This window comes from Phalacrocorax carbo, chromosome 8 (assembly GCF_963921805.1).
Source record: "Phalacrocorax carbo chromosome 8, bPhaCar2.1, whole genome shotgun sequence".
In the NCBI taxonomy this organism is placed as follows: domain Eukaryota; kingdom Metazoa; phylum Chordata; class Aves; order Suliformes; family Phalacrocoracidae; genus Phalacrocorax; species Phalacrocorax carbo.
In genome coordinates this window covers 10,077,819-10,102,748 of record NC_087520.1, presented here as the reverse complement: position 1 = coordinate 10,102,748, position 24,930 = coordinate 10,077,819, and the positions used below count along the sequence as shown (strand labels likewise).

General features: G+C 41.4%; 1 protein-coding gene across 4 annotated transcripts in view; it reads left to right on the top strand.

Moving 5' to 3' along the window:
- The window catches only part of RNF145 (ring finger protein 145), a 47,868-nt gene extending 23,870 nt beyond the window's left edge, over positions 1-23,998 (top strand). For all 4 annotated transcript variants that reach the window (XM_064458573.1, XM_064458572.1, XM_064458574.1 and 1 more), the window contains exons 4-11: positions 3,011-3,102; positions 7,897-8,132; positions 11,612-11,787; positions 16,387-16,527; positions 17,890-18,072; positions 19,991-20,138; positions 20,839-21,195; positions 22,357-23,998. In XM_064458573.1, coding sequence (XP_064314643.1) covers positions 3,011-3,102; positions 7,897-8,132; positions 11,612-11,787; positions 16,387-16,527; positions 17,890-18,072; positions 19,991-20,138; positions 20,839-21,195; positions 22,357-22,800 — 1,777 coding nt within the window. In that variant the 3' untranslated portion in view covers positions 22,801-23,998. The remainder of the gene's footprint in view (positions 1-3,010; positions 3,103-7,896; positions 8,133-11,611; positions 11,788-16,386; positions 16,528-17,889; positions 18,073-19,990; positions 20,139-20,838; positions 21,196-22,356) is intronic.
- The last annotated feature ends 932 nt before the right edge of the window (positions 23,999-24,930 follow it).

The following is a 24,930-nucleotide window of genomic DNA, read 5'->3' as shown; positions in this document are numbered from 1 at the left end:
GCCTTGTAGAGCTTAGAGTGAGAAGATTAGGGGACACACAAGAGACTGAATTGTTTCTTATGGATAATCTTAAAATAGACTTAATTTTGTTGTCTGTAGGCATTTAAAACCTATGAGAGTGTGTGTTTGATGTTGATGGCGGAGATTAATCAGCCAAAGTAAATGTCAGCAATAGGAGTCAATTAGGTCAGATAAACACTGTGCCTTATGCCAGTCAATTACAAAGTGTATTTTTAATAACAGAAGACCTTTCTGCACTTCCAGTTACAAAAAATAGTCAGGTGTGAAGCACAGTATCTCTTTACCTTTTTAGAGCAATGTTAGTTATGGCTGGCTGTTGAGTATGTGTTAACAGTCCAGCAGTTTGATTAAAGGAGGCTGGGAATGCATGAACAGCAGGCAATCTGATCTAAGCTTTATTCTTGTATCCTAATTTTCTAAAGTAATAATGTAGCTTCAGTCATTTCATTAACTAGTAAATAATGATTTTAGCATTCTTGTTTTCTTAAATTGCTGCAGTAAAGTGAACAATTCTCAAATGTAAAAGCTGCAGATTAATACAGCTTTAATTGATCGAAATTGAGTGCAGGCACTTGTTCTTCTCAGCATCTTGTATGGCACTGCAGCTGTTCGAGGCATCTTCTGATTGGTGTCTGTGCCAAAAGATCGTTGTGTTTGTACTGGTAATAAGAGAATCACTGCTTTGACTTTCCTTATTCAGACATCATCTACAAATACTGTTTAAAAAATTTAGGAGATCTTAAAACATTGCTTCTCCAAGCTGGTAGGCTTAAAACTCAATGAGAGTTACTTAAAGAATGAAGCCAAGTACAGACCTCTGTGCAGATGACTGAAGCAGATAGACAATGGCAAGAAATGCAGCTTGAAGGAATTTGGGTCATCTCCAGGTACGTTCCTGGTATTGAAGAAACAACTGTATGTGCAGCTTGTGTAAGTTGTGTAAGGTCATCTTACTACAGTTGCTATCCTGGATGATTTTGTAACCTGCTCTAAACAGATATAGAAGAAACTTGATGTCTTCACTGGTTTCCTTCTAGCAGTTTAGAAATAGCTAGTGTTTTCGCCCTAAATTTGAGGATAGAGCATGATATTGCTAATACAAAAAGCTATGTTGCATGTTGCAAATGGTGTTATTTTTTTCTCCCTTTGTAACTCTGTTAGATTCTCCTGTTTGAGTTGCTAATGCTTTCAGAAAGTGCTTTCTTGCAGGTTCATATGAAAGAAATAAAAAAAACCCCAACGCACCTCTGTCCCAAAGATTACATCCATATGGATGTTGGAAGGTGGAAAAAAAAAAACCCTTGTGCTTAGCTACACCTTGAAAACAAAGGGGAAAGTTCTATCTAGAGTCAGTCCTCTTGGGTGCCTTTTCAATCCTCGTGTGTTTTTAATTGTAGGTTACAGCCTAAAGGACCCATTTCAACATACTTTGCATATACTATGACACTTGAAAAACTGCAGTGAGTAGGCAGGGTTGTCAACTATGAAGAACAGGCTTTGAAGTGTTTGCTTTAATACTTTTGATATTTATGTCTTGAATTCCAGAGATTTTTTGCAAATGAAAAATCTGAATACCTTAGCTTGGGGTAGCAAGCTAATATTACAAGAAGGGTACATTTCCACATTTCTGGGGAGAAGTGAAGGATTCCAGTAGCAGTGAGTTGCATATTTTTCTGCACTGATTAAAAAGAGCAATTCATGTATTGGTTGTGGTTTCTGGTACTGTTTGCCTTGCTTTGACTGCATCTGTTGCCAGCAAGTGTGGCTTGCCTCACTGATAGAAATAAACACCTAATAAATGAAGTGCCATGCTATTTGAGCACACAGACTCTGCTAGCTCCATGCTGGGTCAGATCAAGTGTGTGTGTCTGGTATTCCAGGGATGTGATTCGGCTAAACATGAAAGACTGGACGTTATCAGCCAGAAACGAGCACAGGCTTAGTTGTCCTGCTGTGGCAATGTTGGTAGTATCACAGGAAGGGTAGAGCAGCAGCTGTCCTGCAAGTGGAGAAGGAAGGATTGCAGGGCAAGGCAGAAAAAGGGGCTGGAGATCTGGATGCAAAGGGTCATGAGTATTGGCTGCTGTCTTGTAGCAGGGGGTTAAGGAAGAAGCTGCTGGAGAATAACTGCTGTGGTGTTTCAGGATTGCCTTCTGAAAGTGCAAAATGCTTGCTATTAGTGTGAAGTTCATACTTGAATTGTGTTGCTGTTACGTATGTTAGTCTGCTTGAAAGCAGTGCCTGATGGATGATCACTAACAGCAGGAAAATGCCCAGTCTTCTCACGTTCTTACCTTTTTCTTTGGTTGCCTGAGCCTATCCTCCTAGCCAACCTTTTCTGAGAGAAATTACAAATATCCACTCAAATTTTCAGACTATCTCAATGTATCTGTGAGTAGCAGCCTATCAGTTTGAGGGTATCTGGTTGTTCCCCCAAGTTTTCCAGGATAGAGCTAAACTTCTGAATCCTTTTGGATAAAAGGATTACGAAGCAACTCTGTTTCTGACTCCAGTTCACGACTGTCACTTTTCCTTCACACCTATTCTTAAATTAAGTGCAGAGATTGTTAGGTGCAAAATACTATAACTGTTAAACTGGAAGACCTCTCTATCAAGCTGCATTTTTTTTTTTCCACACGGAGCTGGTGGAAAAAGAAGAACACTTAATAAGGATATTTAAAAATGGAATAGTGCTTAAGAGGCTTTGTCAATAAGCGGTTTCAGGCCACACTCTCAAGAACTGCTTGGATGTCCCAGGGGATTTTTACAGCTATGCCAGTGAGTCTAATTACAGATAATACTTCTCTCACTTAAGTCATGCCTCAGTTAGATCCTTACATCAGTGAGGCTGCTGTAACAGTAGTGTTAATGTTGCTTTTTGTAATTTAGTTAATTGACTGTGACATACACTGAAGTTATGTGTGGAATGAATAATTTGCTTCTTGTCTGATCAGATGGATCTTAATAGTTTGTGGGTTTATTTTTTTAGGGATTATGTGAGGAGTGAATTGGAATCGGGATATGAAGGGCCAATGTACTTGGAACCTCTCTCCATGAATCGTTTTATGACCGCTTTAGTAGGTAAGTGCTTTAACTATTCGGGATGCAGGAGAGAGCTCTGCCTAATTCTCTCCATTGAAACCTATGCACTTTTTACCTCTTGGCTTCAAATTTCTCTTATCACTTTGGGTAGCTGTAATTCTCATTAAAATGCAAGAGGCATGGGAAGCTAGGTGTATCCTGCCTGGCTTTTTCTATGGCAGTGATTTTCCAATACTCTCATACTTGCAGCTTTCAAGTATTTGCTGAGTCTGTTTGTCATGCTCTGCCCCTGTGTTCTTCTCAGACTTGCAATCTGATTCAGGAGGACTGGATTGTCTATAAATAACGTTTAGGTGGAAAGTACTATAGAAATTTCAATAGTAATGTCTATTTGTAGTGCTTTCGTCAATGAAAGTGTTGTACAAGTATTTATTCTTTATTGGCCTTATAGATGAGTGCTATCATTCTCTTACAGAAAATTGGTGAAATAGATTTGTGGGTGTATGCATGGAACCACAGGCTTTTTACTTTTTAAAGGAGTCCCAGGGGTATTTCTAATTAAAGAGTTAAGGGGTAACAAGTCAAAAGTACATTTAAATTGTGTTTGATTAATGGCAGAGATTACTTCTCTTAAAATCCCAAATAAATCCTGAAGAACTGGACTTTCTAGACTGTTCCCATACCCTTTGAACTTTGACTAGAAGAGAATAAATTCAGCATTAAGGTTGCTACGCCATAGCATATGTACTACCGAGAGGATATCAGAATACCACACCCCATGTGTATTTTAAAGTTAAGCCTGAGACAAGCTTGAAAGAAAAATCTTCCTTAATTCCTTTCACTAAGATCTATGGTTTTCATCAGATTATTGACAGATTTAGTCAGCCATGTACTGTTGTCAAACTCAGCTGCTTTCTGTTTACTTGCAGCTGCTACTGGCAGATTTAAATGGGTTTACTTCTTTACAGTATGTTAGGTCTACCAGAATATATACATCTCCTGTTTGCCTGCATCCTTACTTTCAAATGTGGCATTTGTCTTTTAGTATTTTTTTTTGTAGAAATAACGTTAGTATTTTTCGAGGAAAGAAAATCATCTTTAGATTAATTTCTAGATACATTATATTTTGCTGTCTTGTCCAATGACACCAAAGTACATCTAAAGCTGTTAGAAACATTTTCTCATAGAAACACACTAATTGGTCCTTTGAATCTCTCAGGTGCAATACAAGGTCCCAAGGTAAAGCAGAATCCCTCAGAGCGCTTTGCAAAGCAGCAGGCAGGCCTAGGCAGGAAGAGTTCAGGAGGTAGTGTGTCATTCAGTAACATTTTGAAAATAAACTGAGAGTCAAACCCATTATGCTTCATCCATGTTTTAATATGGATTAAAAATAATACTGGTTTTATCCAGTACAGTTTTAGGTTGAACTGGGTGTCAGACTAAAGTGTCCCCTTATTGTAATTGTTTTTCAGAAGTAGGTTCTTGAGTATACTAGCAACTGTGTGTATGTCGACATACCTAATATCCTCATTATTAATTTCTCCCGTTCTTTTAAAGTCAACTTGAAAGTGTAATTTTAGTCTTTCTTCTCGGGGGAAGACCTATGGAAGTGGGCTATGAGGCTTGACAGCATTTTGTATGAAATACTCTCTCAAATTTGTTATATATAAAGGTATTTATCCAGTGCAGTCTGCCATGTTGCAGGAGTGTACTGCACTGAACTGTGTCATCTTCACAGCAAAATAAGTATACAAGTGCTTTGCTCCACCTTTCTTACATGTTTTGTTGCAGCACTGTTGACAAAGACACTGAGGCAGGTGTGTGGAGGAATAACAGTGCTACTAATACAGCTCTAGTTCCTAAAAGTTCTGGTCAGGATTAAGGGGACAATGTACAGTACACCAGCAGGTTCACAAATTTAATCTTCGTTAAAGCTTTTATTCATTAGTGCTTTTTGAATGGGCTCTCATCATCATTTCTTCCCCTGAACCTAGTTCAGTCTGATAGTTGACTAGGGCTACTGCTATGCTGGATGGAAGAGCTAGATGTCTTTGAAGACTGCCCCTTGGATGAGTGTGCTGCTTTGTGAGCATGTCAGCTGTGAACATTACAAAGCTACATAGTTTTGGAAGCAATCCTACTGTGAAGATTTGTTTTTTCTTAGTGCACAATAATGGGATTATAAGAACTTGAAGACATCCTGTTTTTTGCCTAAGTTAATGTCATAGCCAGGGAATTTAACATCAGCTTTTGAAAATTGGAAGTGAAATAAAGACAGTTCCCTGCTCAAAGTGGCTTGGAACAACGGCTGTACCTCATAGGCTTTCTTGCTGCACATCTTCCATTAGCTTAGGAGCTGGGAGGCTTTGGCTACCTGTCAGCAATGTTTAATGTATTTGTGGAGGTTCTGGGAAGGGAAAAGAATGGGCAGGAACTTAAGGCATTAGATTTCTTCCTCATTGCTTCGCTCTCTAGCAGAGGAGCCTGGTGTCCTGTAGGAGGATTCCAGCTGTTGGGTTCATTAGCTCTGTCTGGCAGTTTTCAGTCCACGGCATATAAATTTAGAGTGCAGACCTTCAGCTGGATTGGCTAGTCTTAGCAGATAGCTAGAGCAGTAAAATCTTTTTATGATTTGATACGAGGTACAAAGTCATTTCTTTGACTGATCCTGCTGTTCTGTGTGACAACTGACTGTGTACAGCCCCATATGGAGAGAAACTGATTTACTGCAGAGACACACTGTCTGTCCTAAACTAAGGTGCTGCTACCCTCGTTCAAAATGGGAAGTACCAGTCACTAAAAGCTCCATTGGAGACATTTTCAGGCTCTTCCTGAAGAGGGGTTGAGAATTGACGAGGTGCAGACTTCAGGCAGGAGATTGGGGCCTCCAGAGAAAGTGCTCCTTGTATTTCCTTTGATGGTGTACAGCTCTCCTTCCCTCGACAAGTAACTTTTGATCTGTGTTTAGATGATAAATGTGGGAGGGTCAGTTTAGTAGGGATTATCAGCATACTCTGCACATAGCTGTTGGAGGAAAGCAGGTTTTGTTGTTGCATGAGATGAGACTGGACTCAGTCCTATTTTGTGTTTGAAGAGCTCCAGAGTCATCCCAAAGAGCGCTGGATTGTTTAATGTGATGTTGTCGCAGTACTTCATTTCAGATGACGACACTCTTACTAAATCCTGAAGAACATATTGGATTCTGGTATTTGTATCCCTTTCTGTGTGAAGTTGGGTTGCCTTAGTTACCATGAGTCGCAGAAATCCTTGCAAGATGACTGTGCCAGGCTCCTGAATATTACAGGACAGCAGTGTGCTGGTGGTATCTTAAATAGGATTGTAGCAATGTGTGTGTGGGCGGAGAACAACAAGGTAGAGGGAGGATGCTTTAGAGCTGGAGTCTGTTGAACTTCTAAAAAGATGAGTAGAGTAACTTTCTCTGAGGCTTATAAGACCCAATACGCTGATAGCGTCCTGCTGAGAGCAAGGATACTTGTTCTGAAGAGACCCCTGCTAATTCCAAAATACATGTGGCAAATTGACAGTAGAACTTAAATGAGGAAGAAATTTGTATGCTTAAGTAGTAGAGATTAGAGATTGCTTTCAGCTCAGTTGCAGTTACTTTGAAAGCTGAAGTACTTTTGTGGGTAGGGAAGCTAAGGCAGAGTGAAAGCAAAACCCTGGTACTGCTATTTCTCCTCTTGCAGCTTCCCTCCCCAGCCCAAGCAGAAGGGCTTACAAGGTCAGTAAGCTTATGTGAACACATGGAGTTAGTGCTGACCTAGAGACGTTAAGGGCCTTGATTTTGTTACTCTCTGTTTTGCTAACTCCTGGTTTTGGGAAGAGTTGTGAGATGCAAGAATTAGTGGAGGTAGCTCCAAAATGGAGCATAAGCACTTGGGTTTTAGTACCCTGTATTGTGGCTTTTGGATATAAGCTAACACAGATGGTGACAAGGTTCTACTTTTAAGTAACATGCAGTAAACTTTTTCCTTACTGCAAAATGATGAGTGATAATTGTTCTTATCCAGGCAAAGTGCATTTCACCCCATTCTGTTTCCTCTGAGATAAAGGGTACAACTTCTAGTGACTCTAATGGGAGCAGTTGTACTGGAGTGCTCTGCTCTAGAAATACCACTCTCCAAATCTCCGTGTGTGGGAGAGATGTGCTCGTGCTTGTGTCCCCGCCAACTGTTAAAGAGAATTTAGTGTCTAATTATCTGTCACTTGCAAGCTTCAGTGATAATTTTGAGCAACTGCCTCTGGGCATTATGAAATTATTGAAGTCTCAGCTGCTGACCTGGCTGTTCTCCTGTTGCTGTTCTTGGCCGCCAGTAATTCCTCTTGACAGTATAAATATTGTTGCTCTAAAAGCCATTTGGGACCTCTTACTACTTGTTTGCATAGATTGGGATGAAATAGTAGTATAGCTGGGCATCAGAAAAGCTGCTGCTGTGTACGCAGATACTGATGGGATTTAAGTTGAGCTGGGGATATTAAGGAAAAAGAAGGATGACTTGTTGGGTTATCCTCTGCATCGTTTATTCCTGGGACTTCATATGAGTATGAGTCTGCATGTGTGTTGGGTTTATACCTCACTAATCTGTACACAATGCACATGCTTTCACTTTAGTTTGAAAATGGTAACTTTTATGACCCAGCAAAAGACACAGAGGAGCCTGGATTCATAACAAGTATGTCCTGTATGTAGTTAGAACTGACATAATGGGCTGGATGTTGATAACTGTGTTATGGAAAGATAATATATTAAAATACGTTTTTTCCTGAAGGGGATACTGAGCTTGATTATAAAATCCTGTGTCCCGTTTTCAGGTCAGCTGGTGGTATGTACGCTCTGCTCCTGCGTCATGAAAACAAAACAGATCTGGCTTTTCTCTGCTCACATGCTCCCTCTGCTGGCGCGACTTTGCCTGGTCCCTTTGGAAACCATTGTCGTCATCAACAAATTTGCCACGATTTTCACTGGTTTGGAAGTTCTCTACTTTCTGGCATCAAATCTTCTGGTGCCCTATAACTTGGCGAAATCTGCATACAGGGAGCTTGTCCAGGTAAGACAGTGAATATAACCATTTTATTTCCCTTGGTCTGAGCCTTTTTTGCAGGAAGGAAATAAAAAAAAAAAAATACTTTGGCTGTCTTCTGTGCAACTGTGTCTGTGTTAACTCATGCTCTCTTAGCAAACCAAATACGTTCCTATCCATAGCATCATCTTTCTTTATAGTAACTTATTGGTATCGGTGAGCAGTTAAGACGTTAGCCTGAATTATGCTGCTGGTCAGCTGAGCATGTCCACTTTGCTTGGACTTTGCTTAGTCCTTTCCAAATCCAGGATAAAAGACAAGGTTGTGGCAGAATGGAGTTTATTTACAGCCTCATGAAGTGAGCAAGGTCATCCCCTGCATGCATTAATTGTAGTAGCTGTTCATTTCAAGAAATGCCTTCCATATGAAAAGCATTTGTTGTTATAGCAGTGTTAAACTGGGAGTAACACTCAAGCTGATTTTGACTGTAATGATCACAAACTTAGTGACTTGTAATTTGCAGACAATGATTTGAAAGGTGTGTAGTATTTACTTCCTTCTTACTTTCTCAGCAGCATTGCTGAGACCTCTAACCAAGGAGCAGAAACAGACTGATCTGACGTATCCATGTTGTTAATACTTGGACATCTGATACATATTCTGTTGAAAAGACACTTTGTTAGTGGTACAGAAACATCACACCTCACATTTTTATATAAAAATAAAATATACATGTATATGCATCCTTCTGTATTTTTCCATATAAAAAGATTGATTCTTGCTTGACTTCTGACTTGCTATTTCAGCTCTCACTACTTGCTGGATTTTTTTCAAACCAAGCCACTGGTTCTCTGTCTTCTGCTCTTCAGCACAGAAGCTGTCTGAAAACTAACTTGTTAAGCTCTTTCAAAGCCCTCTTTAAAGCTCATCTTTGCTGTCATATCTGTCATACACAAATAAAAACTTGGCAGCAGTAGGTGTCTGGTGTGCCAAGGTCTCAGCCTGTCATGTTGATTGTTACAGTCTGGTTATTTATTTTGTATATAATTGGTCTTTAGAGCAGGATTATCCTTCTCTGTTTGTACAGCACCTAGCATGGTCTGATCTCGTCTGTAACTAGCTTGTAGATTTGCTGATAAAAAACTAATTCGGTAGCTAACTAGCAAAGCTTGCAATATCCTTGTTTTCCAGTGAGAATAGGAAAGTCATACTTACTGTTTACTTACAGTAGTAACATTTGGGGTAGAACAGTTGCACGTCTTTGTACAGCTCAAAGACTTGCAAGAGGTTGGCACGAGCACATCAATTTTCCATGAACAGATGCTGAGTTCAGCTTCCTGAAGTAAAATTCAGATTGGATTTGGATTTGAGAATTGTGTATCCATTTTTTATTAGACACTTATGTTTAAAACACTTAATGTTATGAATGTTTTAATTGCAAATACATTCTGGGATGAGGGGGGAAATAGTTGTTTCCTGCTGATTCTTCCCCCCCCCCCCCCCCCCGAATAGTATTCTAAATATAGCTGTTACACAAGTCTCCCTCTCTAGGATTGCGTGTCTCTTCCCACCCCCCAGTATTTCAAATCTTTGCATGCCAGGCTGTATTACAGTGTTGTAGTCAGGAGGAGGAAGTATTCCTTGTATATGGCCTTTAGACACTGATCATACTTTTTCTGCTGACTTTTTAGGCAGACGACATAAAGTTTTTTCCCTGGGAGTACAGAGAAAATGGCAGAAGCTTCATATTGTGGCACTGGATTTATAATAGTGTTGTACGCTGCTTTTCTAAATGCATGTAGTAGAGAGTGGGTTGGAATGAGAAGTTGTGTGTTAGTGGTTTTGCATTGTATTGACAATATGGGAAAACAGGATTTTTGTTTGTGAAGAGCTTGCTATTCTTTGCGTGCGTTTCTGAAATGGAACAGAAAAATCATTGGCTTATAGTGTACTTGTATAACTGGTTTCAATTCCACTACAAATCAAGCTTAGTATGCTTATTCAAGTGGAGGTTGTTGCCATTTTGGCTTGAATATTTTCCTGCTTGTATTTCCATCACTATAACTTTGTGCAGTTGCTAGTTTTCAGTGAACACACATCCTGGTGCTTGAGTTTATTGCTATTTTAGGCTGGATTTGATTGCCGTTTTGGTATCAGTGACAAAACTTAGTAAATATTGGGATGTTAACAGGAGCGTTTCCTGAACACAGCACCATAGGGGAAGCAGCCCTAACAGGCCAAGGCAGCTGTGTGTGTGTGTGTGTATTTCACTGTGGCTAATGGTATAACTTAAAAGCAGGTCCAGAACCTTGGATGCTTACTGGCAGCAGAAGATGCCAGAAAATCTCATGGTTATGAATCTACATTATGAGCGTAGCACAACCCTTTTCCGATGTGATAGAGTACTCTGCCAGGAGCTGCATAGGATTGTTTGCGTTGGTCCCTGGCCAAGGGGGAGAGGCCATGGGAGTCTCCTGAGGGCAGATGCACTGCCTTCACAAGTCTGCGTGCAAAGCTAGAAGCGGAGCCTGGCACCGTGTCCCTGCCAGCAGCATATTGCTTGTCGATCAGCCACAGTACATACCGCAGCAGGTTCCATGAATGTAACATCCCTCATGCTTGTCATGAAAGACCAAGGGGACAGCTTTTTTAGTGTTTGCTAAAATTTACTAGCCATTATGGATTGTATGTCATTGGGGGAAGCAGATGATGAGGAAATAGTAGTTATGAGTGATTTCCTTCTGACCTTTTGTATTAAGTCCAGCTATATGAATTTCCAGCTTCTTGGAAATGACTGCATTGTAACTTAGTCTTTGCAATACACAAGAAGTAATTTGAGCTTTCAGTGTCTTCTGAAATAACTCTTAAGCACAAATTTCAAAACACTTGGTGGATTAGGAGCAGTCAGAAGTCTGGTACATCCCCTTTTTTGAGATACTTAAACATAAAAGTCTGAGATATTACGTTTTTCCTTAAAAACAGGTCAGCAAAGCATCTGAGATATTACGTTTTTCCTTAAAAACAGGTCAGCAAAGCATATTTGCTGTGCTGGAGTGATGTGGCTCATATTTCAATATCTAGTGTGTGCAGTGACTTGGCAGTAGCTACAGAGAAAACAACATTGCTGTGACTTCAGCTGGGCAAAAAGGTCTGAGAGGGTTGTGCATGAACTGGAGGCACGTGCCCTCGCCCCTCTGGCTGTGAGTGGGCTGCAGTCAGCAGCTCTGAGCCAGTTATTCATAGGAAGGGGCATTCATCTGCTCTGACAGCTTGAGGCATGGTCAGGTACTTCTACTTCACGACAGACAGTGGTAACGTGTCACTGCTGAACCTGGGCTCTCCCTATGTCAAATTGTAGTCTGATGTACTACTTCTTTTCCTTTGGGATGGCTAATGCCATGTGCATTATCCTTAGCTTCCTTGTGGCTATGTTGTTGATTATCCTTTTGTTATTAAATCACAGGTGCTGTGAACAATAACAAGCTGCATTTTTCTGTCTTGCCCAGGTGGTGGAGGTGTATGGTCTCCTGGCGCTGGGGATGTCTCTGTGGAACCAATTGGTCGTCCCAGTTCTTTTCATGGTGTTTTGGCTTGTCTTATTTGCTCTTCAGATCTATTCCTATTTCAGTACACGGGACCAGCCTGCCTCAAGAGAGAGGCTCCTCTTCCTCTTCTTGACAAGGTAATTAACTAGTCTGTAGAGAGTCAGTTTTCTGTTTTGACTGTCTGCTGAAATGAATGTTTGTGCTCTTTTAAGGAGACTGGGTATGTCGGTTGACTTTATTGCATTTGGATACCCAACAAATAGTTGTCCTTATTACAGTGACCGTGTATGTAAACCCTGCTAAGCTTATCCTTCAGAGGCATGCATCCCATTCAGAACAGACAGCATCAGTAGAACTGTGGGAGAATTCCCAAAGAAAGCAAAATATTACTTTGAGGGAATAGCTATAGTTAGAGCTTTGGTCCAGAAGTTGTTCTTAGTATACAAATTGGTTTTAAGTCTGAGATATTTCAGCTGAAGTTCAGTCCAACTGATACACCTTATGAATAAGTGTGTTGCTTCCTGAGCTGTGTATGTGTTGTTCCATCATTCCAGTGTGGGACATGTTCTTGGGTTCATCCAAGCAGCTGAAGTACCCAAATGCCAAAGTTTGAGCCCAGTGACTAATTTAGCAGAGGTGTAAAAATGTTAAAGACACCAAATTCCTAAAAGCTTTGTAAAAACTACTTGTAAGATAAAGGAGAGAGGCCTGTGCTAGTGCCGGTAATGAGAAAAAGGCATCATTTGAGGGATTCTTCTGGCTGGGACCTATGTGCCTTTGGTGGCTGTTGTTTGACTAGAAATTACAGCATACAAAAGGGAGTGGGAGTGTAGGGCAGAGAGGAACTGGGTGTGTTGCAGAAGGTGGGTTAGGCAAATTAGATAGTGAAGTACTGGAATGGGGAGAAAAGAGGTAATATTTGTCTAAGCACACAGGTAGCATTGGACATATTCTGTGATAGTCTTTAGAGACCATACATCGCTAGTTCTGCTGTTTGGGTAGCAACTGGTTTGAGTTAACTTGCTTATCACTACAGTTTTCCAATCAGACTTTCCAACGGCTTACTTTTTTCTTGTCTCTCTGTGTGTGTATATATATCTATCTATGCTGCCATAGTGTAAGCTGTCAAAATTCATTATCATTAAGGAGAAGTGCCAGGGATTTTATTGCATATAGTATTAAAATAGCTTCCAGTGTTATACTACATTATGTAAAAGCACTGACTATGTTACCTGGTTGTTAACGATGCCATAGGTGTCTGAAGTTTTAGCTCCTGTTCATCTTTGCTGCAATTTTAGTTTTGTTACAATAGAGTACTGCATTTAGCAGAGGTGGGGGAAACGATCCTTTTTTCTTGTAAATAAATTTTAGTTTATTCGTACACCAAATTTCTATACTTCTTCTATTCTTGGCAAAACAGGGAACTTGCTTTGCAGACTTCATTGGCTTGATCTAGGAGTGAATGAATACCAATTGATCTCTGAAGTTCTCCCTGCAATTAAAAAACGAACAGTAAAACTACGTAAATGTTCTCAGTGTTCTCAGCTCTGTCATGGTAGAAAAATTATAAATGTTTATTCACCTTAAAAACAGAAACTCAGGTAGTACCACTAACAGTCTCTTACCCCTTAGGAGGGAGCTGAAATACCTTGTCAGGCCAGTTAATAAGGTAGTGCTGGCTGTTCAACAAAATGGAAGAAAAGATGTGTTCATCCATGAAAGTGAGTGAATTCTGCATCTGTGGCTTTTAAGTGTAATGATAGCTTAAAATAGTGTAACTGGAATTCAGGTGAGAGCAATTGAGGGGTGCAGAATAGCTGTGTCCCATTTTTATCAGAACGTCAGAGTGGCTGTACTGGTTCAGACCAAGTATTCATCTAGCCTAGGATCTGGTTTCCAGCAGTGGCTGCAGATGGGTACCTGGAAAGACACTAACCCATAATATGGCAAACAGAATGCTTCCTAGTACTCTTCAAGTCCTGCATCCAACTTCAGCTGTCTGGCTGCATTAGTGGATATGGTTAATATGTATTCAGTAACCCTTAAAAGATTCCTCTTACGTCACTTTGTACTTTCTGCCCTTGAACCCACGTACACTTGTGTTATTTGAAAGATCCTGGGGCAAGGAGTTTCACAGCTGAACTTGGTCTGTGTGATGAAAAATCCACTTTGATTGTTTGAATCCATATAGTTGCATTCAGTGCCTCTCAATTAATGTATTGGGCGTGGGGAAGACCAAACAGTTTTGTTCTTTTCTTTAAAATTGAGAGTATCATAAGTCTGTTTTTTTCTCAGACTGGAAAGCTCTTGCGTGCATATTTGCTGTTTAAAACCTCTTAGAATCATAGAATCATAGAATCGTTAAGGTTGTAAAAGACCCTTAAGATCATGGAGTCCAACCGCTAACCTATCACTGCCAAGTCCACCACTAAACCATATCCTCAAGCACCACGTCTGCCCTTCTTTTAAATACCTCCAGGGATGGTGACTCAACCATTTCACTGCGCAGCCTGTTCCAATGCCTGACAACCCTTTCGGTGAAGAAGTTTTTCCTAATATCCAACCTAAACTTCCCCTGGCGCAGCTTGAGGCCATTTCTTCTTGTCCTATCGCTTGTTACTAGGGAGAAGAGACCGACCCCCGCCTTGCTACAACCTCCTCTCAGGTAGTTGTAGAGAGCGATAAGGTCTCCCCTCAGCCTCCTCCAGACTAAACAACCCCAATTCCCTCAGCCGCTACTCATAAGACTTGTTCTCCAGACCCTTCACCAGCTTCGTTGCCCTTCTCTAGACACGCTCCAGCACCTCAATGTCCTTCCTGTACTGAGGGGCCCAAAACTGCACACAGTACTTGAGGTGCGGCCTCACCAGTGCCGAGTACAGGGGCACTATCACCTCCCTGCTCCTGCTGGCCACACTATTCCTGATACAAGCCAGGATGCCATTGGCCTTCTTGGCCACCTGAGCACACTGCCGGCTCACGTTCAGCCAGCTGTCAGCCAACACCCCCAGGTCCTTTTCCTCCAGGCAGCTCTCCAGCCACTCCCTCCTCTTCTGTACCTTTCATTGTCCTTGTTCCTCTCAATCTTTTGCATGCGTATGTAACTGCTGTGATTTTTGAGAAGCCTTGAAGAGTTCAGTTCTCTGGGACAATTTATAAACTTGTGCTTGACACATAAACGTAACACTGAAAGCTCCCCAGGTTTCTCTTTGAGCTCTTAAGCTCCTCTGGGACCCTTGCATAGTAGATTATCTGGAAATAAGTTTAAGAAGGGTACTAAAATTACTCTGACAAAAAAGGACTGGGCATCAGGCAGAAGAGTAAGGATTCTTGATTTCTGATTATTTTGAAGCAAAACTAGAGTTCCTCAAATATCCTACAGAAATAGCTGCTTTAAATACTGTGTTTCTTACTACCTTGACCAGCAGGAACATTTAAAACCTCTTTCAGCCCTGCTTAGCATGGTAAACAGGCAGAATGGAAGGCTTACCAGAAGCACTGAAAGTACTGTATGTAAACACATCAGCTTTTTCTGCCTTGAATTGCTTTCAAAGGAGATATCCGGTTAAAGTAATCATTAAAAGAGACAAAGTAAATGTCTTTTGGACCAGCTTTGTTTATTTTTGAAGCATATGCTTCCTCAAAACTCTTTTGTTGTGTCAGAATGCTGGACTAGTTCACTCTCCAGTCAGTTAATTAGCATGACATGTTTTTGAGCATCATAATTTGTCTCACAAGGCGACTATCCTGGTGAAGAAGTGAAGATTTTTTTCTTTTTTTTTTTTTTCTTTAATGAATGGGGGTATCACTGTATTACCTTGGATTATGTATGTGAGGATTTCCAGGTTTGTAAACCCTGGCTGATGGCTGGTCCTTACCTAGTGTTGGGGCTTGCACTGCACTGCACTCCCCTTGTTCCGGCTGTGTCGTGTTCCATAAGCCAAAGTATGCTCTGAGGCTTAGGCTGCTCCAAATATTGCAGTGCCAGGATCAGTAGAAGAGCAGCCCTAAGGTGAGGGAGCTGAAATAGTGCAGCTATTCTCAGCATCATCAAATGTAATCTGGGGTCTCAATCTTTGGGACTTAACTGCTGTAGCAAGAGACAGGAAGAAGCCTGCTGAGGAAAAATATCCTTCATTCTCTTATTTTGCTGCTTCTGGCTCAGCTGTTTGTAAGACAGGTATTGCTTACCTGAACGTGATGTCAACGCTACAAAAAAGCCCCCAGTCTCCCAATAGTATTTATCGGTTTTATGTTTGTTTGCACTATTAGGGATCTGAGTGAAAAGTGCCTTAGTGAATCCATCTGCTTTAACTCTGCGTCTCTGGTAGCTAGCTGAAATTTCAGCAAGTAACCTGGGTGCCTTGTGGCTGTCAAACTGACTTTTGGGTATGAAAACCCTATGCAAGCAGGACAGTGCCACCGTGTGGCACAGCGCTGGAGAGGGACCGGAGAGTTACCACAGCACAGCCCTAGTTCCAGCCTGGCAGCAGCATTAGCTAGGGAGCTGAGATAAAGTTGTGTCTTGGAAAGCGGTAACAGTGTGCCTCTCATCTTTTTTTCTGTTCATAGGAGGATTTTCATGGTGGTGCGGAGCTTTTAATATTTTCATTAAACTGATCCAATTTTGCTTTAAAACTAGCTTGCACAGTTAACAGGACAAGGGGAGAGCTCATCGCATTGCTTTTAATTGATGGACCTTTTATTTTTGTTTCTCTTCCCCTCTCTCTTCCCAGTATTGCTGAATGCTGTAGCACTCCATACTCGCTGCTGGGCTTGGTCTTCACAGTCTCTTTTGTTGCTTTGGGAGTTCTGACTCTCTGCAAGTTTTACTTGCAGGGTTACCGAGCATTCATGAATGATCCTGCTATGAACAGGTAAGTGCCTTGTTGCGCCCAGGGTCTAAAAAGAAGCAGACAAAAAGGGATTTATATGGAAATATGTGTTGCATTGAAATTTTTTAACTTACAAACTCAAGTATCCTTGACAGGCTGTTTGTATGCCAGTCCATGTTTGTATTGGAAGGTTTTGAGGTGAAAGCTTGCCGCAGACTTCTTGGGAGATGGTTCATTTCTGTAACAAATTAAGGGCTGTTAGTTGAGATTTGTAATTGTACAGCTTGATTGTCTTAGTGCTTTCATTTTCATGAGTCACTGGAAAATTTTCACATTTGAATAATATAAACACTTTGTATTTCCATTTACTCATTTATCCTGTAGTCATGTGTGAAACATTACTAATCTATGAGGCTTAAAACACAGCATTGTATGGATTGCCTGTAAATTACTATGGGAAATAGCCAAAATATAGAAACTGTCTTTTCTTAATGCTTGACACAACTTGTCTAATATGAAATTGGGATCCTAGGGATGACACAACCTCCGTCAGTTACTCCAGCCCTTAACTCTATAGAAAGTTCAGACTATACGTAAAAGAACATTTTACATTTTGGATTCCAAGACGTGGAAGTGAAAATGGTATAAATTGGGGTTGCCCGGGAGTAGTCTACCTGAAAACATCTTTTGGGGAAGTATGCAAGTCTGGGTGATCTGTACTTTAACTGCATCAAATACTGGTGCTAAACTGTGGTCCTCAGAGATACTCAATTCAGTCTGCGGTTCCAAGCCAAAAAGAAGTGGACAGCTGTATTTGGTATAGGTACAGAGAGGATAAACTGAAAAATGGCTAAACTGCTGATTTGCCCTAAGAGGGCACTGGGTGGGTTGTTGAGTAGGGCCGAAGGACAGACAGGAGGGTGGTCATGGGGAAATATAATGGGTGGAGACGGTCTTCATGGTCACCTAGGAATGAGGCTGACTGGGGCCCAGGTGTAGGACTACACATAGCAGGGCTGCTTCGGGCTTGTGCAGGCAACACTGAGGCTGCTGGGTTCCTCCTCTTAAGACACAATCTGGATCCTTCAGATGCTTTGTGCTGGGGTGGGGCAGTGCTCTGTCATTGGGTGGTGTCTGCTGGGCTGGATGTAGCCCACATGCTGCTAGTCAGGAGCAGGGTTCTGAAATGTGCTGGTTCCTAACCCCCAACACTTCAGGATTTCTGAAAACATTCCTTTCTGGTTAAAGCCTTAGCAGGGACATCAGTAAACGCTAAAACCAGTGACATTTGAAGGGTTGTGGCAGAGACAGACAGCGTATTCCCTGGTGTTTCTAGATGTATTTTTGAACCAACATTGACGCACAGAAAGATGTGATTGTTCTTTTGACTGTGTTGATCTGCAGGGGAATGACTGAAGGAGTCACACTCCTGATCCTGGCTGTGCAGACAGGTTTGATTGAGCTCCAAGTGGTGCATCGGGCGTTCCTGCTCAGTATTATTCTTTTCATTGTGGTGGCATCCATACTTCAGTCCATGCTGGAAATTGCTGATCCCATTGTCTTGGCACTGGGAGCCTCAAGGGACAAGTAAGAGACTGGTTTCCTAAACTGAAACTTACTCAATGCTGTTTTAGGAGGTGATAAACTAGTAATTGATGGCCTAATTTGGAATTTTACTAGCTTGTAAAGTTACCCTTTCTCTTCTGTACGCAGATGTCTTTTCTAGTCTAAATCCTCTAGTTTCTCCATCTCTATCCTGCTCCCTTGAGGGCACACAGTAATACTTTTTGCTGTGCTGTATGCTGGCAAATGAGAGTGACTTTGGTCACCTGCTGCTGCTCAGGACTGTGTCCATCCAGCCTGTGCAAAGACTATTCTGTTCTGCAGCTGCTGGAGTGTCACACTCTTTAGTGGTTATTCTCCCTAGCAAGAGCATCAGTGCACTGTGGTTTCAGTTAAGCAAATCCAGGACTCCAGTGCCTGTGCTCTCCCCACCCACACTCCATTGTGTGGATTTGCAGAATAGTTTTGCTTAACCTCGTCTGCCATTGGGTAGGTTTCCCACTAATGCAGTGGGCTCAGACAGCTGTTGAGGATGGGAAGTTTCTAGGAGTGACCTTGTGTTATATGTTGTAAAACCTATTCTTTTTGTGAGGCTGTGATCCCAAAATTATAGGGTTTACTGGCAGAAAGTGAGAGGTGGAAGGCTTACATTAGTGTACCAGATGTTCTGATCATGTGGGATTGTTGTTAAGTTTATTTTGTGTTTTGAAGACCTGTATTGGTATCTGGTGTTCTTGTATTAATCTGTTTGTGTCTTTGTTAATTGCTTGTGTCTCTTCCCTTTCTGTAACCTGTAAGTGAAGAAATGAGAGAAGGTTTATTTATACATAGAGAGTTTGTTTAGCTTAGAGGCTGCTTGTAGCCAGCATGTTCTGCCTGCAGCAATGTTAACTTCAAATATGGTAACAGAGGGAAAGAGAGTAGAGCCAGGATATGAGCATTGTCCATCTTAAACAAGCAGTCTGCAGTGATAGTGAGTTTTAGCTCTCTTCTACCAAATCTCCCAAGCAGTTCTAAGTCAACTAGGATCAAGATAAATTCCGTTTCAGCTCTCCCTTTCTCAGTCACCCACAGGCATGGAATTGCAGACCACACAGTAGCGTTCTGATGTTTCTTCAGACTATATAAAATTAGCCATTTTCTGCTGCCGTCCTGTCCCCACAGTACTTTCACTTTTTCTGTATTCCATTTCCAGAGCTAAAGGAGGTTAAAATACAACCTGAGGAAAATATTTCCTGCAGGAAAACAGTAAATTATTGGAGATATTCTGAAAGCCTTCACAAATGGGTGGGTGTAAAAAGATTGATGGTGTGTTTGGGTTGGGGAGGAGATTAGGAAGAAGTAAATGATAGGAGCAGAGTAAGGACTGGCGGAGATGAATGTTCAAGTCTTGCTACATTTCTTCTTCTGTGATCCCTGAATTAGGGAATGTACTTCTAAAGGCTGAAGGGTTAAATCTGGTGAGGGAAGGAAATACCTTTGCCCCATGCATATTAGCAAAAAAACACAGGAGAGTTAGCTGTAGTAAGTATATAATCTGGAAGAACTCTGTTTATATAGAGAAGTGTTAAACAGTTACATGCATATTTAATTGTCTTTATTTTAGCAGTCTTTCATCTGAAACATTCAGTATCTCAGGTACTTAATTTGTCTAACCACTGACTTGATCCAGTATGACAATTACTGTAGGTGAATTTTTGCCCATAATCTTTGTCTTTGTATTGAAAACAGCGGAAGTCAGATGAGAGGGAACTTTCCTTACACTGTGTGTTGTAAGCATGCATGCTGGGAATGAGACTGTGCCCAAGTATGATGGAAACTCCTTCCAACAGCTTAAAGCCTTGAGCAAACACCTAACATGCCTACACCCAGCAGTCAGTCTATTCTTACTCTGACACTCAGATCTGACTTCAAAAATAAAAACCTATTCTGTTGTTCACAGGAGTCTGTGGAAGCACTTCCGAGCAGTGAGCCTCTGTTTGTTCTTGCTTGTGTTCCCCGCATACATGGCCTACATGATTTGTCAATTTTTCCACATGGATTTCTGGCTGTTGATCATTATCTCCAGCAGTATTCTAACCTCTCTTCAGGTAAGACTGTTAGCCCTGTAGTAACTGTGAAGCCCTGCATTAACTGTGATCCTGTTACTCTAGGGGGAGAAATACATGATGAGAAAAGAACAGGGATGATAGAAGGGCAGAAGTACAAGATAAGATATAAAATCTTTCTTTATTCTGTATCTGAGGCTAAGGAGCTCCTAGGGGTGGCCTGAGAACATAGGGGAATGGAGTTCTATTTCAAACTGTAAAGCCAGAAGGCTTTTGAGGGCATACCTATAATAGTAAAAAGGTGTGGGGTTTTTTTTTTTTTTTTTCAGAGTACTCATTTATGTGTTGTTACTTAGCTATGGCTACTTGAAAGCAATTTGATGTTCAAAACACAGTGTTATAAATACAAGAAACATTTTGTACTATGAGTATTTGTTATAACTTGGGGTTTTTATTATTAAATTTATAAAATCACCCATCATGATGCTCAGCACTCTTGCTTAATGATCTCAGCCGTTTTCTGGACTCGGGGAAGCACTTGGGAAAAAGCTTAAATGCTTTGCAAGAAAGGGTGACTTTTATTTGTCCTGAAGTTCAGCAACAATTTTACTACTTCGGAGCTTGCCTGTCCTCTGTCTGAATTGGGGGTGTTGTGTGTGCGGAGCTCGATGGACAATGCTGAATGACTTAAGCTCCAGTCCAGTGTTGAATGCTGAGCTCATGGTCTTGCGCTGTGTTACAGGTGCTTGGGACACTCTTCATTTATGTTTTGTTTATGGTGGAGGAGTTCAGAAAAGAGCCAGTGGAAAATATGGATGATGTGATTTATTATGTAAATGGCACGTATCGGCTGCTGGAATTCCTTGTTGCTCTCTGTGTGGTGGCATACGGTGTCTCGGAAACGATCTTTGGTGAATGGACTGTGATGGGTTCTGTGATCATCTTCATTCACTCCTACTACAACGTGTGGCTACGGGCCCAGCTGGGGTGGAAAAGTTTCCTTCTTCGCAGAGACGCTGTGAATAAGATAAAATCACTGCCCGTTGCCACAAAAGAGCAGTTGGAGCAACACAATGATATCTGTGCCATCTGCTACCAGGTAAGAATGGAAGTGTGAAAAGATTGACTTGAAATGCCTCTAGACTGTCAAGTTCAGTCTGCATCTAGTAAAATAAGTTCCTTGAATTATGTTTAATGAGAAATATTGTGCTCAATAAGTTACCTGAATTCCCCAGTTCTCCACTTCATGTAAATTGGAGTGCTGTCACCAAGAGAGCTTTTATGAATAAAGAGGTAGTTTGGATGTGTTTAAACTTTCATTTGTTTTTTTCACCAGTTACACAACAAAGAGTGTCCTTGAGCTTCTTTGAAACGCCTCTTGTTCAGGTTGAGCTGGTCTCAATAGTAACAGAAAATGTGCCCTTTCTTCATTAGTGGAAGATTTTGTTACTGAAAGACTTAATGTGTACTCAGTAGCTGATTTGTTACTATTCCGTAGAAGCAGCTCAGTCTCTACAGACTTTGCTACTTCCACCTGATATGCAATGTCAGTTTTGAAACAGAAACCTAATTATCAAAAGGTTAAGGGGCTTCCTAATGTAAGCCAGAAGATGTAAGGTCCTTAGAAATTAATGCTGAAAGTAATATCTTTATCACGCCTCTAGCTCCAAGGTCTCTTTCTCCTGGGTAGAAATTGTAGTTATGTATGACGGTGAAAGAATCACCCTAGGGTTAGTAATGGGCAGTTGCAGTGCAACTGGATTGACTCCAGACTTGATAGAAATACTCTGAAGAGTGAAAATACCAGTGCCAGGTTAAATGACAGTGTTTGAAACACCAGACTAGCAATATGTGGGTCTCATCTGACAGAATTAGGGTGTTACTTCACTTCTGGTTTGCTGCTGTTACGCGTTGTATCTGTGACTGTGCTGGCTTTGACTTGCACAATTGTTTCTTAAGCCAACTAATCCTGTGACTAGTGTCCTACAAAAGCTTTTGTTTAAATGTAGTAATATCTTACAAACAAATCTTTTTGCCTAATTTCTAATCCCTGTAATATAAACAGCCAGACCTGGCCTGTGTTTGAATTTTGCGTGTATCTGAATGTGGAGGCTTGTTGGTATGAAGGAAGAAACATTCTCTTGCTTGCCTGTGGACTACTTCTGTCTCCTCTGTGGCTAGTGGACCCATTAGATGTATGGGGTGAGAGGAAAGGAATGGGATTACAAATAATATGATCTTTTTTTTTTTTGTCTTTCAGGATATGAAAACTGCTGTAATCACACCATGTAGCCATTTTTTTCATGCGGGTTGTCTTAAGAAATGGCTGTATGTGCAAGAAACCTGCCCTCTGTGCCACTGCCAACTTAAGAGCCCTTCACAGCTCCCGGGACTGGGACCAGAGCCAGTTCAACAGCCAAATCCTAGTGCAGAGCAAAATATCAGACCTGGAGATGCAGCTGAGCCCCCTGGTGTTGAACATGACAATGGGCTGAGTATGAAAGACAGCCCTAGCAAGAGCAATGGGCAGGTGGCTGATGGACAGGACAGCCCGGAGGCCTCTGCTGAGGCAGAAGGGTCTCAAAGCATGGACCGTGACACAGGCCTGTGTGAGGCCAGCCAGGGAGCAGCTTGTGCTGCAGAACTAACTGCAGCCCCAGAGGGGTGCCCTGCTCAAGACCCGAGGGTTTGTGTCCAGCTCTAGGGTGACAAAGGATGATGCGGGAACAAACACATTTCAGAGATCCAAGTTTGACTCAGAAGAAAACCTATTCTTCCACAGCTGTGAAAGAAGTTTAGCTGTTAATGCTGGTCAAAATGTAATCTCCCATGCTGATTTTTGTGGGCTGCTTGGTAGTGGTAACTCCAGTGAGATGTAGTAGAAATGACTCCAGAAGCTCTCTGAACTGCGGGCAAAGGAAGGATGTCTGGAAAGAAATTGCAGTGAAAGAGTGTTTCAAGACGTAGGTGAGGGATAAGAGGGACGAGAGGTCTGTTGAGGTTGTAGAGAGACAGGCAGAACTTTTGTTTTAGTCAGGAAGAAGGTATAGCGTACAGCCATGTCCCAGGGTACCTCAGAGGCGTTAAATGCAGTGAGTTGCTAGTCTCTGACTGAGGCGCAGCTTTGGTTGCTGACAAATTTTTTTATGGCACATAAGCAAAAATCAAAGGTACAACAGCAGTGATTTTACAAGAAGAGGGAAGCACTCTTAATATGTCGTGTGTATGCTTTGGGTGTTCTTGGTGGGGCAGTTGCATTTGAATTCATGTAATCTATAGTGACTCTTGACTTTTATGACGGAGTCTTCAATATTTTAATGTATATGAAACTTCTGCTAATAATGGGCACAGTCTGGGCTGTATGAAGTAAACTAAAGCTCTAATGAACACTTCGACCTCTACTACCATTTGCAGGAGGAAAGTGGGATGAGTTTTAGGGCACAGATAGGAGCCTTGCAGTACTGTGCTGTGTAATGTTTAATTCTTGCAGCTGAATTAAAACAGTATTAAACTCTGGCGATATTTGCACTTTGGGAATGAGTACATTATTGTGTATGATCAGACTCCGCAAATGCCACTTTTAAAGCTGTTAATAGGTTTGCACCTTTTTTCTTTGACAAGGACATGTCCATACTTAAATTTTTACATGCATCATGGCTTCAAGTAGAACTAGGGACTGGGGTGGGGAAATAGGTGGGAGTAGGGGGCAGGCAATTTTTTATGTGAATTTTGATATGAAGAGAAATTAGTCACTTATTTATACGATAGGCTTGACTCAAGTGTTTTTCAAAGTCGGTATTCCTAATGTGAAATGTGATACTATTTTATTTTTAGTAGTAAATTTGGATGTAGACTGACAGACATAGCTGAATGTCTTAATAAATTACATTTGAAGATTTTTATACCTGGTTATGTGATTCTTATACTGAAATTCCATTAATTAAGTATGTGTTGAGAGGCTCTTCTGCAATAGTAGCTTTCTCTTCCCCTCGGAGATCAGTGGAACTCGATGCACGCTCTCTTCCCCCATTTCCATTTCAACGCAGTGTGTCGAGGTGGTACCTCCTGGCCTCCACTGGTTCTTGCCATGAGATCTTGGCTGATACAGAGAGAACGATAGCAGAACACTGAGGCAGGTCATTTGTTTGCTCCTGGAGGCTGTATGGGCTGCCTGCTGCTACTGACCCCCAAGCAAAAACCAAACCTATTTCCTTCTCACTTGACAGCATGGGAGTATCAGCTGCACCGTCCTTTGATTCTGTATCTCAATTTTGTTTTCTTACATGTTGATCAGAAAATTAGGTGTACCACATGCTTCACTGATCATTGCAAAGCTTTTATTAACAGCTGGCTGTGTTTGGGGTGGGGGAGGGGGAGGAATAGTGAGAAATTTTTTCTTTAACTCTTTCACTCTTTTTAATTAGTGGTCTGCATCCTGCTCTTCCATGCCTATATTTCTGTGGAATTGAGTCTTTCTTAAAAAGATGTTTTTATTTAGGTTAAAAGCTTGGCCACACACATTTAGACTGTTTCCATTCTAGCCACACATAAAGGTCTGTGGAGGCAGGAAACGGGAAATTTCTGGGCAGCACTGTTACGGGGTGCTCTTCAGTGTTGTGGAACAAAGACTTTCCCTCAATTCGCAGAATATGTTCTTGAAGGATACTCTGAGCCCTGCTTGCTGTTCCTGGGTGCGGAAGGATGACCCCAGAAGTTCCTCACACCGGTGACAAAGTTTTTCCTTTGTCTAAGGTCACCTCACTTCCATGTTAGGGAGCAAGTGGTGCCCCACGGGACTGGGAACAGGAGGTGAGAAGAGGTAGACTTGGCTGGT